This window comes from Pithys albifrons, chromosome 11, assembly GCF_047495875.1.
Source record: "Pithys albifrons albifrons isolate INPA30051 chromosome 11, PitAlb_v1, whole genome shotgun sequence".
Classification (NCBI taxonomy): Eukaryota; Metazoa; Chordata; class Aves; order Passeriformes; family Thamnophilidae; genus Pithys; species Pithys albifrons.
In genome coordinates this window covers 19690122-19703437 of record NC_092468.1, presented here as the reverse complement: position 1 = coordinate 19703437, position 13316 = coordinate 19690122, and the positions used below count along the sequence as shown (strand labels likewise).

General features: G+C 41.2%; 1 protein-coding gene across 3 annotated transcripts in view; it reads left to right on the top strand.

Annotated features, from left to right (window-relative positions):
- USP13 (ubiquitin specific peptidase 13) overlaps positions 1–13316 on the top strand; it is a 43042-nt gene that overhangs the window by 2791 nt on the left and 26935 nt on the right. For all 3 annotated transcript variants that reach the window (XM_071566959.1, XM_071566958.1, XM_071566960.1), the window contains exons 2-3: positions 7067–7192; positions 11154–11214. In XM_071566959.1, coding sequence (XP_071423060.1) covers positions 7067–7192; positions 11154–11214 — 187 coding nt within the window. The remainder of the gene's footprint in view (positions 1–7066; positions 7193–11153; positions 11215–13316) is intronic.

Sequence of the window (13316 nt, the reverse complement as noted above, 5' to 3'; positions counted from 1 at the left end):
TTGTATGTTTTAAAGTGACATACTCAGTAATGCAGCAATTCTCTACTCAAGTTTATTTAGCTGTGCTAATTGTATATTATGACTTTTCCTCGTAAGGATGTGTTGTGATCTTGAAAATATACTGAAAACCATCTGACCTGTGAGTATTATGATAAATGAGGATGCTGATGATGATAATGCTGGTGATGATGATGATAATGATGATGATAATGCTGGCGATAATGATGATGGATAATTCAGCAGCAATTTTGAACGGACCAAGTAGAGTGGCATGGTCAAAATCAGAGGTGTTCCTGTCAGGGGATGCCAAGGAAAATCAAGTACTGGGTGTCAGTAGCTCCATCTTCCAACTGTGCAAAGCTTAACATGGCAGCAAGGCCTGGCTTTCAAAGCCCTGTTTGTCACGCTGTTGTTGTTGTGTCATCTGGATCGGAGTAGTACAGTGTCACTGAAGATCCATGTTCCAGTGGATACAGGCAGCTTCTCTGATTGTTCTCAAAATTGTGGTCAGTGCTCCTTTTCCATGAGTTTAAAGTCTTACTTCCTTGGATGAAGATCTGAGAACAATGGCAGGCACCTTTGTGCTACATTCAGTCCTTATTACTTGAGTGAGTTCAGAAGTGTGAGTCAGGAAAGGTACTAGTGTATTTTTTCCATGTGGATTTACTGTAGTATGGTGATCTTCTCAGAAAGGTGGTATTGTTAGAAATACCACTAAACAGATGAGGAATTCTTGTCTTTACACTTGGCCTACTTTTAACAGAACATACTAGGGTTGGTTCCCAGGAAAGCTGACAAAAACAGGAGGCAAATGCCCTAGTGACACTTTTTAGTTTGCTTGTCCTGTAAGGTGAGAAAGTGTGACTTTTTATGACTTAAGTTTTAATTGTTTTTCTGTCATTTTTTTGTGTCTGCTAGGAAAACTGTGTTTCTGTGGTGAAGGCTCCTACTCCAGTTAACAGTTCATTTATACAGGAATTGAGCAGCAAAGGCAGGCTGCTGCTGAAACACAAGGCTGGCCTAGTGTTGAGTGTTGCTTCCTGCAGTGACTGGTCCAGCAGCTCTGATAGCCAGCTGCTTCCCTACAGTTTGCCTGATGAAGTCCTGTACCTCTAATTTTTCAGATCTGAGGTGCAGTCGTTCCTCCTAGTAACTTCTCCCCTATCTCTGCTACTATGATACAGGTTTTTTCTCTCCTGTTGTTTCCACTGTGACTTCCCTTTCTTTTTTGACAGATGAGCCTGACTTTGTGTTCAGTAGAAAGCTAAAAGGATTGCATTCTGTAATCTTTAGTCTATTATTTCTATAGAAATATAGTACTCAGCTGTGGAAATTCCACCTTTTAAAGGGATCCTGGTCTCAAAGACCTTGGGTTGTTTTGGAGCAGACCCATCTGAGGGAGAGGCAACAGCTGGAAAAGGGATACAACTTAGAGTGTTAGAAAAGCTTATATGTAAGCTGTCAAAGTGGTATGTGAATGTGCTCTGAAACCTTCCCCATGAAGGGCATTGGTTACAACCCCAGCACTGCTCATGAGTCTGACACGGGGACAGGACCAAGCAGTCTGGTTGTGTAGAGTGCAGGATTGTGTTTGTTTGAGCAGCTGAAAGCTTGGCTTTGCTCCACTGGAAAACCTTGCTGCTGACAACAGCTTCCTTTGTGAATCTTGCTGACTTAATTTTTGTGGCTCGGGAACTCTGTAATGGTTATGTTGGGACAATTCCCAAAGGCTAAACTGTGCTGATGCTCTGCTGTTTGTTATACAGTGCAGCCGAGACTGAAATCCTTGAGAGGCTGGAGTGTGTAAACGATGGTGGTGACCATAATGTGTGAAACTTTCTAGAAATAAGCACCTCCTATCTGGCTGCTCCTTTGGTCAATATTCCTTGAAGAAAATCAGAAAGTCACTCTTGGCCAGTGTCTGTGAGGTGTGGGCTGATATCTTGTTTCCATTGATGGAATGGGAACAGCAGTGAGGAAATGAGGACTGAACACATCATGACAAATGGAATACTCCAAAGGATTTTGGCCTACCTTCAAAATGACCTGAAGTTACTGAGCCAGTGAATTGCTTTGTGGTGGGTGATCACCTGAAGAGTCAGAGCAGAGTTGTATTGTTGTTTGACAAGGAGATACCAAAGCTGTCCCATGGATGAGTGTTTTGCTGGCTGGGGTGCACCAGAACACTAAGGTTAACTTACTGGTCTTCTGAAGCTGGAGAATGTAACATCAGGAAGGGTTGTGCCTGCAGCTGGTGACATATGAGAAATAACTGTGCTGCTTTGGATGACAACCAAGTGTGTATGTGCATTGTGCTTTTCCTTGGGATTGATTTAAATTTGGATCTTACTACATTTTCCCCCTGTAAGTGGGACTGACCATCCTGTTATCCTGAGTATTTTGGGTAGCAGAGAGACTTTGACTGGGAGGTACCTGGAGTGTCAGAGGATAAATGCAGAGATGCAGATGAATGGACAATGCTGGAGCTCTGCTGATCTCACTGTGAAACCATAAGTTTTCCTCTCAGTGTTTCTCCCCAGATTTTCTGTTCTGGAAGCACTGCACTGTCTTTGTGACCAACAGAATTGTATAGCTGGGGCTCTGCACAAAACAAAACCATCACTCTCCCTAAATCTAAGCTGCAAAGGGCGCAGTACAGGTGCTGCTGCTTGAGCTGCAGTACTGGGCTTGAGCTCAGCAGGCAGCCGTGGTGGGTCTGAGACAGCACCTGGATAAACTGTGATCCCGCCGAAAGAGATGGTTGATGGGTTTGGATTCGGTATTCCTAGTTGCAGGTTACAAGTACTCCTGACCTAACATTAGTTTTTGCCATTGTATTTGCTCAATTACTGTGAAACCTGATCCTGCCTGTGACTGTGACGTGTTCAAGATACTGCTCCAGGATTATATATGCCCTGCTCTGGAGTTCTCCTGTGATTTGCACATGAGAGCGAGCAGTCAGTCCACCTCCTGAAATGGTGGTTTGCTTTCATTTTGAAGACTGAGTGGCCCACACAAGTTTTTATTTCCCAGGAATGTTTCAGGTGCTGTACTGGGTTGTCCTTGATCATGTGCCCATCTGGATTCTACAATAGAGCGACTGGACATCTTCGTTAAGCAGTTGTGAAATTTGTGAAATAATCTGCTTATAGGGGAATATTCAGTGCTATCCAGTGCTTTTGTAAAAGAAGGGCAGGGGAAGGATTTCTTTTGCACTTATAGCCAACAGTCCGTTTATTGGAAGATCCATAATTTATTTCCTACTTACAGATCATTTATCCTTTCTTTCTCTGCCCAACCAGGTCTTCTTTTCCCATCTCTCTCATCTTCCACCAGTTCCAGTTGTACATGGCTCTTCCTCACTGTTTGTATCTATTTTCACATCACTGTTTGTGTATGTCTGTGTTGTTCCATTCCTTTTTCTGATTCTGTTTCTTCTCCCTCTCCTCTTTCCCAGATGCCCAGGTTTTCTTATTATTCCTCTCCTGCTTTCCTTTTGTCACCGTTACTCTGATACCTGTGTTAGCAGGTTTTGCCATTGTTCTGGAGGATCTAAAGCAAACACCTGTGCAGCAGACACTGCCCAAGCCTGTAATTGTTTGCTGTGTTAGTAAATCACCATAGCCCTTGTGTTTTTATAAATTCATTGTTGTCTGAGCCACCTCAGGAGCTGAAATTGCTAAACCCTGGATTTCCCTGGAGAGTCTAAATGATTCGAGGGGGTTGGTAATGGGATAGAGGTCGTTAGTTCAAATCCTGCTCAGTTTAGCAGCGTTTGAAAGCTGTCAGTGTCTGGTGCCACAGCAGTGTGCAGTGAGGGGTGACCCCTCTATGTGTCCTCATGGACTGGCACTGGGGTTTCCAGACCGCTCCACCAGCTTCCTTGCTCTGTTTTTGAGGCCTGAGAGGGAGTAACTGATGCATTTTTGCTCTCTTTCTCAGAGGATTCTCTGTCTCTTCCTTTCCTTAAAACAAGAATTAAGAGCAGCTTTTTTTCTTTTTTCTAATAAATACTTTTCTCCCTGGTGTGGACTGTGTGTCTCCCTCTCTTGATAAAACACCTGGCATACCATGCCCATCTTAGCAGCGAAGAACAGGAAGAAATACAGTGAAGGGCAATTATTTTTCATTCTGCTTAGAAGGTGAGAGGACAGATCTGCTCGAGTGCCCTTCTGGGTAGTGATGGAAGCCTGAGCAAGTACAGGCTTCACGCCCAACAATATCTTTAGATTGGAGTAATAAGGAAAGGCAATGTTTATGCTTTACTTTGTCCTAAGCTTCACACTACATGTCCACTATGGGCTCAAACAAGAGTGAGCAGGAAAAAATACCCAATTGAAATTCCTGATTTCATATGCCAGAACAATTCATATTTTTCAGGTTTAAAATGATGTCTTCAGTACTTTAGATATGCTGCCTTCCTCCAGCATAAACTTTTATGCATATCTTGAAAATGAATGTCAAATACAAAGATTTACATGCCACAGCCTCTGTAAAATATCATTCCTTCCAGGGCTGGTTATGCGGTCAATAGGGTTAAATTAACCAGCACAGTTTGTCTTAGATCGCAACTGAATTTTTTTTGAGCAACAAACAGGGGCCTAATCCTTGATACATCTACAAAGGTGTCTTTTTCACACAAGCCCCTGTTTTGCTGTGACCTTTTAGGCTTTTAGACAGTCTATGCCCTTCTTTCCAAGCTGTGTGAGAGAACACTGCCTGTGTTCTCCAGGAGAAATAACTGTTTTGTTAGTAACCACAACCAACTTACTCAGACTCTACATTTAGCTCGTATATTGAAAGTGTCAGATTGTTGTCATGGGCTGCTTCTCAGAAATGGTTCAGTGGTCCCTTGGATTCCCTCCAGAAAAAGAGACACTGGTCTCCAAGAAAACAAAACTTCAAACAAAGTTCCTGAGACCCTAGAGTGACAACACTATATATTTTTATTTAGACTGGGTACCTGTAGGATCCTCTTGTAGAGAGCGCATCCATGACTTTCTCAGAGGAGATAGTGCAAAAGGATTTGGAATACAGGATAGAGGGCAGACAGCAGAAGTATAATGGGACTTCAGGTAGATAAATCTGTGAAACAGTAGTGGAAATCTAAATAAAGGTATTAAATTTAAAAAACTGTATTTGGGGCATATTTTGAATGCCAGATTTGAAGTTTTCTTTTAATAACTTTGTTACTTTTGGGCACAATTGTAGTTACCAGCTACAGTTCTCAAGGCTGTGAATACTTCACAGTTAATATTTAAAATTAAATGTAACTCTGGGGATTTTTTATGTAGAATCTCAGGGGTTATGTGGATCAGAAATGAGATGGCTGAATAGTTTCATCTGCAAATGTAATCACTGTGATATCTCGAGACTGCAAGAAGGACTTCATAGTGTATGTTGGGTGTGAATGGCAGAGAGGCTAAACCCTTGCTTCAGATTTCATATTTCAGTCCTGGAATGCTCAAGGCAATTCCTGACCTTCAGAAGCAGGTAAAGCAACAGCTCTTTAGTTCATTCTCTCAGTTAATTCTGAAGAGCTGAAGCTTGTATGTGTTGGTTCCCATTAAGAAAGTGAAAGAGACGAGTATTTTGTAAAGTCTTGGGGTGAAACATCATTCTCTGCTCTCTCTTCATGTTCTGCTCCTCAGCTCCATGGCTCTGCTGACTGCTTTGGGAGCACCCCTGTTTACTGGGATCTGGGGCAGTTCAGTTCTGGCTTTAGTTGTATTGATAGAAGGGGGCATGTTTGAAAGAGTAGCATACAGGTGTAGGTAAGCCGGATTTTTAGACTCCTTCAAGTCCTACAGAAATACTCAGTTCCAGTCTCTGAAACAGGTTGGGGAGAATTAACTGGGTTTAGAGTGGCACATTCAAGGCTGGTTTAAACTTGTGTGGCACTATCAGGTGGTATACTGTCGAAGCAGTTGTTGCTGCAACAATTTTCAGTACATAATTATATTCATGTGTGCATCTAATATGACTTGTTTCTGGAGATAATGATCCTTGCTTATATATATGTATTTCAATTTCCTTCTAGGATGCCCATGGATGAGTTCATGTTGTTCTTTGGGGAATTTCACATGAGATGTTCTGTACTATCAAATAGTACAAACATGCTCACTATAGAAGGAAGGTCACAGAGCTTTTGAAAGGCTCAATCTTTGTTATGCACGATCTATTCAAAACAATGCATGTTAGAGGGCTTGAAAAAATTGATCCAACACCAACGAGCAGATGACTGAAAGTCCTCCTGGCAGGTTGATACAGGAGAGATCTTAGAGGGGTGTTAAAACTGAGCAAGGCCCTGGTAGCAGCCACGATCAACACTCAGCTTTTGGGAAGCAAAATGTGGTGGGACTCCTGCCAGATTAAGTCACTGAAATGTCAGCATTTGTGATCAGTACCAGGAGTAGATATCTTTATATTTCCTTTGCACTGCCCCTGTCTCCAAGCTCTAATTGCCTGAATGGAGAGAATCTCTGACAGATACTGAAGAATGTACACAAAACACTAGCCAATTTTTTTGCTGGCCAGTTTTAAGAGCTGTAAGGTCACTTAAGATCTGTTTTCCTCAGACAAGATTATGATCAGTTGTAGAAGTTGTGGCTGAATCCGTGGACTATCAGCTCTGCTGTGCTTCTGATTTGAAATGATATTCTTGGAATCAAATGGCAAAAAAAAAGTTCTACTATTTCAAACAAATGTCTATGCTTCATTATTTCTGAGCTTTACAAATTTTACATCTACAAGTCTCTGTGGATTTGGCACTCAAGTGGAATTTTTCAATACTAACTTCTAGACCTCCAATTTGGACAATCACTAATCTGTAGTTGTAAAGTAATCTATTTTAAAGAGTTTCTTTAGGCCGTGGAATGATGTGATGCAATATGTGATATGATGTGGAAGTTTCTTAGGGGACTGATAATGTAAACAGAATGTGCTATGAAAGCTGTATTTTAAGTGCTTGTGTGATAACAGAAAGGGTCTGCAATTCTGTGGAGTTTTTTTCTGCTGTTCTGCTCAGTTTCTTCTGTGTTATAACCATTTGTATCATTCCTTTTAGGATTCAGAAGGAGGACTCTATGTGTGCATGAACACATTTCTGGGATTTGGAAGGGAACACATTGAAAGGCATTACCGGAAAACAGGACAGTGTGTGTATTTGCATCTGAAACGCCACGTGACAGAGGTGAGACTTGTGACTTCCCAGCTAACTACCCAGCAGTCCTTGGTCTCTTGTGCTTATTTGGGTGATGCATTTCAGACATAGACCAAATCCTGAACAGCAGAAATCAATAAGTTCAGATTTAGGGCTGGATATCCAATTCAGGTGCTTCGATCCCAACCAATCCTATAACTTCAGTTCTGAGATGAATCAAAAACCCTAAAGTGTCAGATCTTAAAGGCAGCTTGTTCCTGACTTCCACTGATCTTTTTCAGTACTTGTTTCTGTGTATCACATGCATATTGCCTGCCTTTGAAGTGCAGAATTACTGGGTTTGGTTCAGATTTGACTGCAAGCTTCTGAGATCTACTTTTTATATGAGGTTTCATCTCAGGGTGACAGGACTTCTTTTGCTCCTAAAATTCCTGTATGGTCAAATCCTGACCTAGCCTGGGATCTTAAGTTTAGCTTAAATTAATGTTGGGTTCTGGAGACACACATTGCCCCTCCTTTAGTCTACCCCCCCCCCCACATGGGTGTGTCCATACAAACTTTATGTTCACTGTTCTTACATACTATCCCTGGATGTCAGCAGCAATTTATAAACTTTACTTCATAACTCTGTGTGTGGTTTGTTTGACATCTTTAAAGGGCTATATGGAAGGCCCTGGGTTTGCTTATAGCTGTCTCTCCCATGAGCTCTGTCTCTACTGGCAAGTTAGAGGTCTTAAAATAGCTGCCTGGAGTGGGTTAGAGTGCTTGTTTCTCATTCTACAGCAATATTTCCCTGGGGTGATGAAGACCCTGAGTTATGTAAAGTGCCTTGACCACTTATCTTATTTCCAGTAGGTGACTGTTCATATTTTATCAGAATTATAGTGAGGTGGATTGCGTGTCTTCCAGGCTGAGATTGTTAATAATATTGCTTATACTTTAGAATTGCCTTTGCTTCTAGAGGTGGTACCAACATTTTACTTCACACTGTACACTGAGTTTTTGGAGAGACTAGTCTAGTTTCAGCAACAGTTCTTCTGACTGATTTTAACACTCCTGAAAGATGCTATCTACAGACAGGTGGGCAGAAATCTTGTCAGCTTTCCTTGTACATAACTTCCTTCCAGTATGTTGGTGTAAACTGGCATTAAAATGAGGCCTCCAAAATTCCTTTCCTGATAAAGATTAGGCTGAAGAACTCTGAAATAGAGAGAAATATTCCACTACTTGTTTGGTGTTGCATACCCCTTCAGCTGAACTAGTTCAGTGGTTCCTGTTTTTCTCCTTGTGAATCATGATGTTGCAGAGGGGCTGGCTCTGTGTTTGAAGGTGGCAACGCACTGGTGCTCTGGGTCATGTGGTAGGAAAGAGGGTTTGACTATACAGTGCAGGTGAAGATTGCATCACCTAATAGGGCTCATAGCCAGGATTCCTCATATATTAGCTGTAGATTTTTTTTTTTACCATGCCTATTTGCTTCTTAAGTGCTGTCCTTTCCTTTGACCAATGTGAAACATCAGGCCTTCACTGGAAGTTTTATGGAGTGTCTGGCACATTCTGCATTGTGGTTTTGGTTTTTTAAGCCAAGCTTTTGATGGTGTGGGATACAGTAAAGCCAAAGGCATTGGATATGCTATGTTAAGACTCTTTTAGTGAGGGTGCTATTCTTGCCTGTGGTTCCCTTGGCATCATCCTTGTAGAATGCACTGCATTGCTGCAGAAATCCCACTTTGCTTCTGAAGATGTTTGGAATAGGTATCAGTTGTGTAGCTTGTCGCAATTCAGTTACAAAAATAAGGGTCACATCTTCAGCCTGTTGGCTTAAGTCGAGCTGGAGTAGCTGCCAGTGGCAGATCAGCAGCAGCAGCATCTGCTGAATCATCAGAAATGTGGACAAGGTGCAAGTTATGGAGCACTCTCTGGTAAAACTCTCAGCTAAATAAAGAAAATTTATTTGTTTCTCCCCCTCCCCACCCCAGGATGTCACTCTTCAGAATTTTTCATCTGACTTGTACTCTTCAGTTCCAGGCTAAGCTTTAGCTTGGTGCTATGGTGATACCTCAGCCCTGTTTCAAGCACTGGGAGAGAAGCATGAAGGTTCCTACAGTGACGGGTTCCTGGATGTTATTCAGGAATGGCAGTGTTATAAAAAATGTGACATTGGTGCAGTTCAAGTGAATGCAGAACAGGCTGTGCCGTCACCTTGTCCTGGAAGCATCACAGATGAAATTTAATGCCACCACTGATGCCTCCTGTGCACTCCCATTTGCTGGGAGTGTTACACCTGTTAGAAACCAAAATGGCTTTGTGCATGGGGAGGGTTTGTAGTGATTTCTGGCAAGTGGAGAAAAAAGGTAAAACTGTCAGGTTTCAGGTTTTTCAGAAGTATTGAGCATCTGCAATTCTGATGTATTTGGCAGTTTGAAAAATCAAGCTGAAATCATTGACAGTCTGAATTAAATACAAACACTCCATGTGAATTCTTTCTCTTTGAAATCGCTACTATTAATGACTTTCACAATATTCCACTTGGTGAGATCAGAATTCATTTGGAGCTTCCTAGTGTTGCAAACAACACTTATTTTAGTTCTGAAACTATAATTCTTGGAGTACGTTTAATTTATTCCTAATATATTTGTTATTCTGTTATGTTGTTTCTTGCTGCTACTTTTTTAAAGTAGATTTGGATTCCTGGCTGCTTCCTTTCCATTTGTTAAATTCCAGTACTACTAAGGCAAGAGAAGTTCTGCTTATTATTTTCACTTGATTGAATAATTTTTTTATTTTTATTTTAAATGCCGAAGTCCCAACCCTGACTCCTTTTTCCCTAGGACTTTTATATGTGGGTAATGGATTCTGTTCTTAAATGCAACCAAGGGGTGTTTGTTGGCATCTGCTCTTTCTAAGAATGGAAAATTTTCCTATGGTGTATAGGACCTCACTGATGATTCAAGCAGTTTGCTTAGGCCAAAGCTTTATTTACATGGTGAAGGGAACCACCCAAAATATGTGACCCTTTTGCCTGTGAAGGAGCAGAGGTGAACATGAACTTTCCCTAGGCTGACAGGCTCTTGGCAGGTTTCTCTCCACCTGTTGTATCCCAATATTATTATTAAAAAAAAAAGTTGCCTAACAACCTTGCCAGTTACACTAACATTACACACTACATAATGCATCATGTTGGCATCAAATAGCTACAGAGGCTTATTAGAAGTAATTTGATTTATTTAATGATACCGTTTAATAAACAGTGTAAGAAGCAAGTGCATTGACTTTGACATTTCCTCAGCTACTACTGTTTTCCCTGGTAGTGTGAGCTATTCTGAACTGGAAAAGTAGAAGTTGAAACTGAATCTCACTTGGAAGTTGCTGTTCCCTGCTGTGAAGCTTAAATTAAAAAATGCAATAAAATCCCACTAAACAATTGCTTGAGTGTTGTCAAGTTTTCTCCATACATACAGAAAACGTGGTGGTAATTTGTTTCATCTTAATGGAAGCAGACATGGATGCTTATGGAAAGATAATTTTTTTCTGGACTAATGGATCACAGCGAAGTGCTCCTACTGGACTTAGTTATAAAGGATTGAATCTTTTATGTGTCTTTTCTTCTCCCTCTAATCCAGCTTTAGGCATTAGGCAATACAGTTGTTAATCTAGTAGTGAGAGGTTTGAGAGGTGCTGGATGTCACCTGTCTTGGTGACAGGACAGCAGCCTGACCATGAGACACCCTCTGCTTAATTGCTCCAGAGCCAAGAGTGGGGGATTCAGATGGAACTTCCTCACCCCATGAGGGTGGTGGGCAGTGGTGATCTGAGTCCCAGTGTCTGAGGTGAATGAAGAGGATTTAAATTCTGGCTCATCAAGAACTGATTTAGTAGAAGGACCGTGAACAGATAGATGTGTGTCAGAAATGGGGATGTTATGGGGTTATTGCTGATTTACTGTTGTCTTGCTTGGTAGATTTTTAATTGTTTCTCTCTCTCTTTCCAGAAGGTACCAGGAGCATCTGGTGGAGCCTTACCAAAAAGGAGGAATGCTAAGCTATTTTTAGGTATTGTGAGCAGCTGCTTCCACACAGTCCTTTGTTGACCCTGTCTCCTTGTGTATTTGGGTGCTGTCCACCATTATGTCTGGCTTTGGGGCTCCTTGTGGTTTTTCTTTTTCTGTTTTGGTTTTTAACTTTTGGTGCTCATTTTCAGTTTGTCCAGACAAATAAGTAATTCTTAGGAATTTTGGTGCATATTGAGAGATATGTGTATAAATGCACAAAGCACAATCTAAAACAGACCCTCAAATATTCTCAAACAGCCTAGTCTTTGATAGGCATTTTTTGGCTAAATCTGTCCATTCTTTCTCTTTGTGATTTCCACAAAGAACCCTTCTATTAAAATGTTTATCTATACTTAATGTTAGATACATCAGGGCACTGTTCTGCTCAGCAGCAGGTCATGGGAAGGGCTGTTACCATTTTAAAATTGTTACACTGGTAAATGTTCTTAAGTGATGTCCTGGTGTCTCCTATAAGGAATGCATCTGTACATGTATCACCAGCATCTCTAATTTTGCTACATCCACAGTTATATCTCCTTCCTTCATGGAAAGCAGTTTTATTACCATGTCCATATCATCCAAAATCCATTTATTCAGATTACCCAGAAAACCTGAGGGCTTCCTTCTTAAATATGGATGAGGAGAACATGGTGCAGAGCCCATATTCTCTCTTCTACTGCTTGTAGTATTTCTCCAATTCATCTATTATTTATTTTCTTTGTATTAATACTGAATAGTAAATTTTTCTTCAGGTAATGAAGAGGCTAAATGTTTTCTTTACAATTACCAGGTCTTATGGGTAAAGGGAAACAATATCATGACCTTCATTTAGAATTGCTTTGATCTGTGGAATGTGTCCCTAAGAGTCTCTGCAGATTGTGATTGATTAAATTGTTGTTAATGTCTGGAGTAAGTTTTGCAAGGAGAGCTAAGAAAGAAAAAAGTCTGAAGATGAGTCATAAAGTAATTAAACTTCTTTTGTAGGAGACACTGTTACATCAGAGATGCTGGCCTGAATGCCATTTACTCTCAGTCTACATTGAAAATAATGATTGTCACTGGATGCTTATAAAAGAATTTGTTCAGAAACAAAGCTGGCTGCAGCACAGCAATGGTTGCACAGTCTTAGCAATGTGAGTGTAAAAATGAATAACAAAAGTATGGTCAAAATTTGTTCTTGCTGATTTCTGCATACATCTGGAGTAGGCTCCTGTCATTGTGCTGTGCCAGCACACAGGCTAGTGGCATAGTCCCTGATGTGCCATGTTGAAGTCCTCAAATTCCATCCTTGCACATGAGCATTTTTTTCCCACTGAGTAGATCTGGCTCAGCAGTTCCAAGTGCTCCAAGTCCCAGGGAACTTCCAAAGGCAGTGCAGTTTCACTGGGGTGGATTTAGCACATGGAACTGTCACCATTTATTCCAGCACTTCTGAATCTAATACACTTCTGAAAATGTATCTCTACTGCAGTCCCTGACGACTGGGAGTAAAGTGGTATCAACTCTCTGCTCTGATCTGGAGATAGTACTTCCATGCATCCAAATGCTTTCTATCCACTTCTTTCGGTCCACAGGTTTTACTGGGTTTTGGCCATGCTTAAAGTAAAGAACAAAGAATTATTGCTTTTGTTCATAGCTGAGGAAATGAAAACACAGATAATTTTGCATGTGGCAGCAGCAGAGGTGGTTAGCAAAATTTGGCATTTTATCTCTTAATCCAGCAGTTCTTTCATGGGTTTGGACCTGTTGGACTTCTCATCTAAACAGATTGTTTTAGTTCTGTTTTTCTCATTGTGACCTTGGGCACCTGCCACAAAGTGGTTGGGGTTGGAAGGGACGTCTGTAGGTCATCTAATCCAATTCTCTGCTAGAGCAGGTTCACCCTAACCAGGTTGCACATGATCCTGTCCAAGCATGTTTTTAGTACCTCCAGAGAAGGACACTCCACAGCCTCTCTGGGCAACCTTTTCCAGTGCTTTGTTACCCTTAAAGTAAAGAAGTTTTTCCTCATACTCAGATGGAACTTCGTTTCGATTTGTGCCTGTTGCGCCTTGTCCTGTCACTGGGTATGACTGAAGAGAATCTGGCCCCATCCTCTTGACA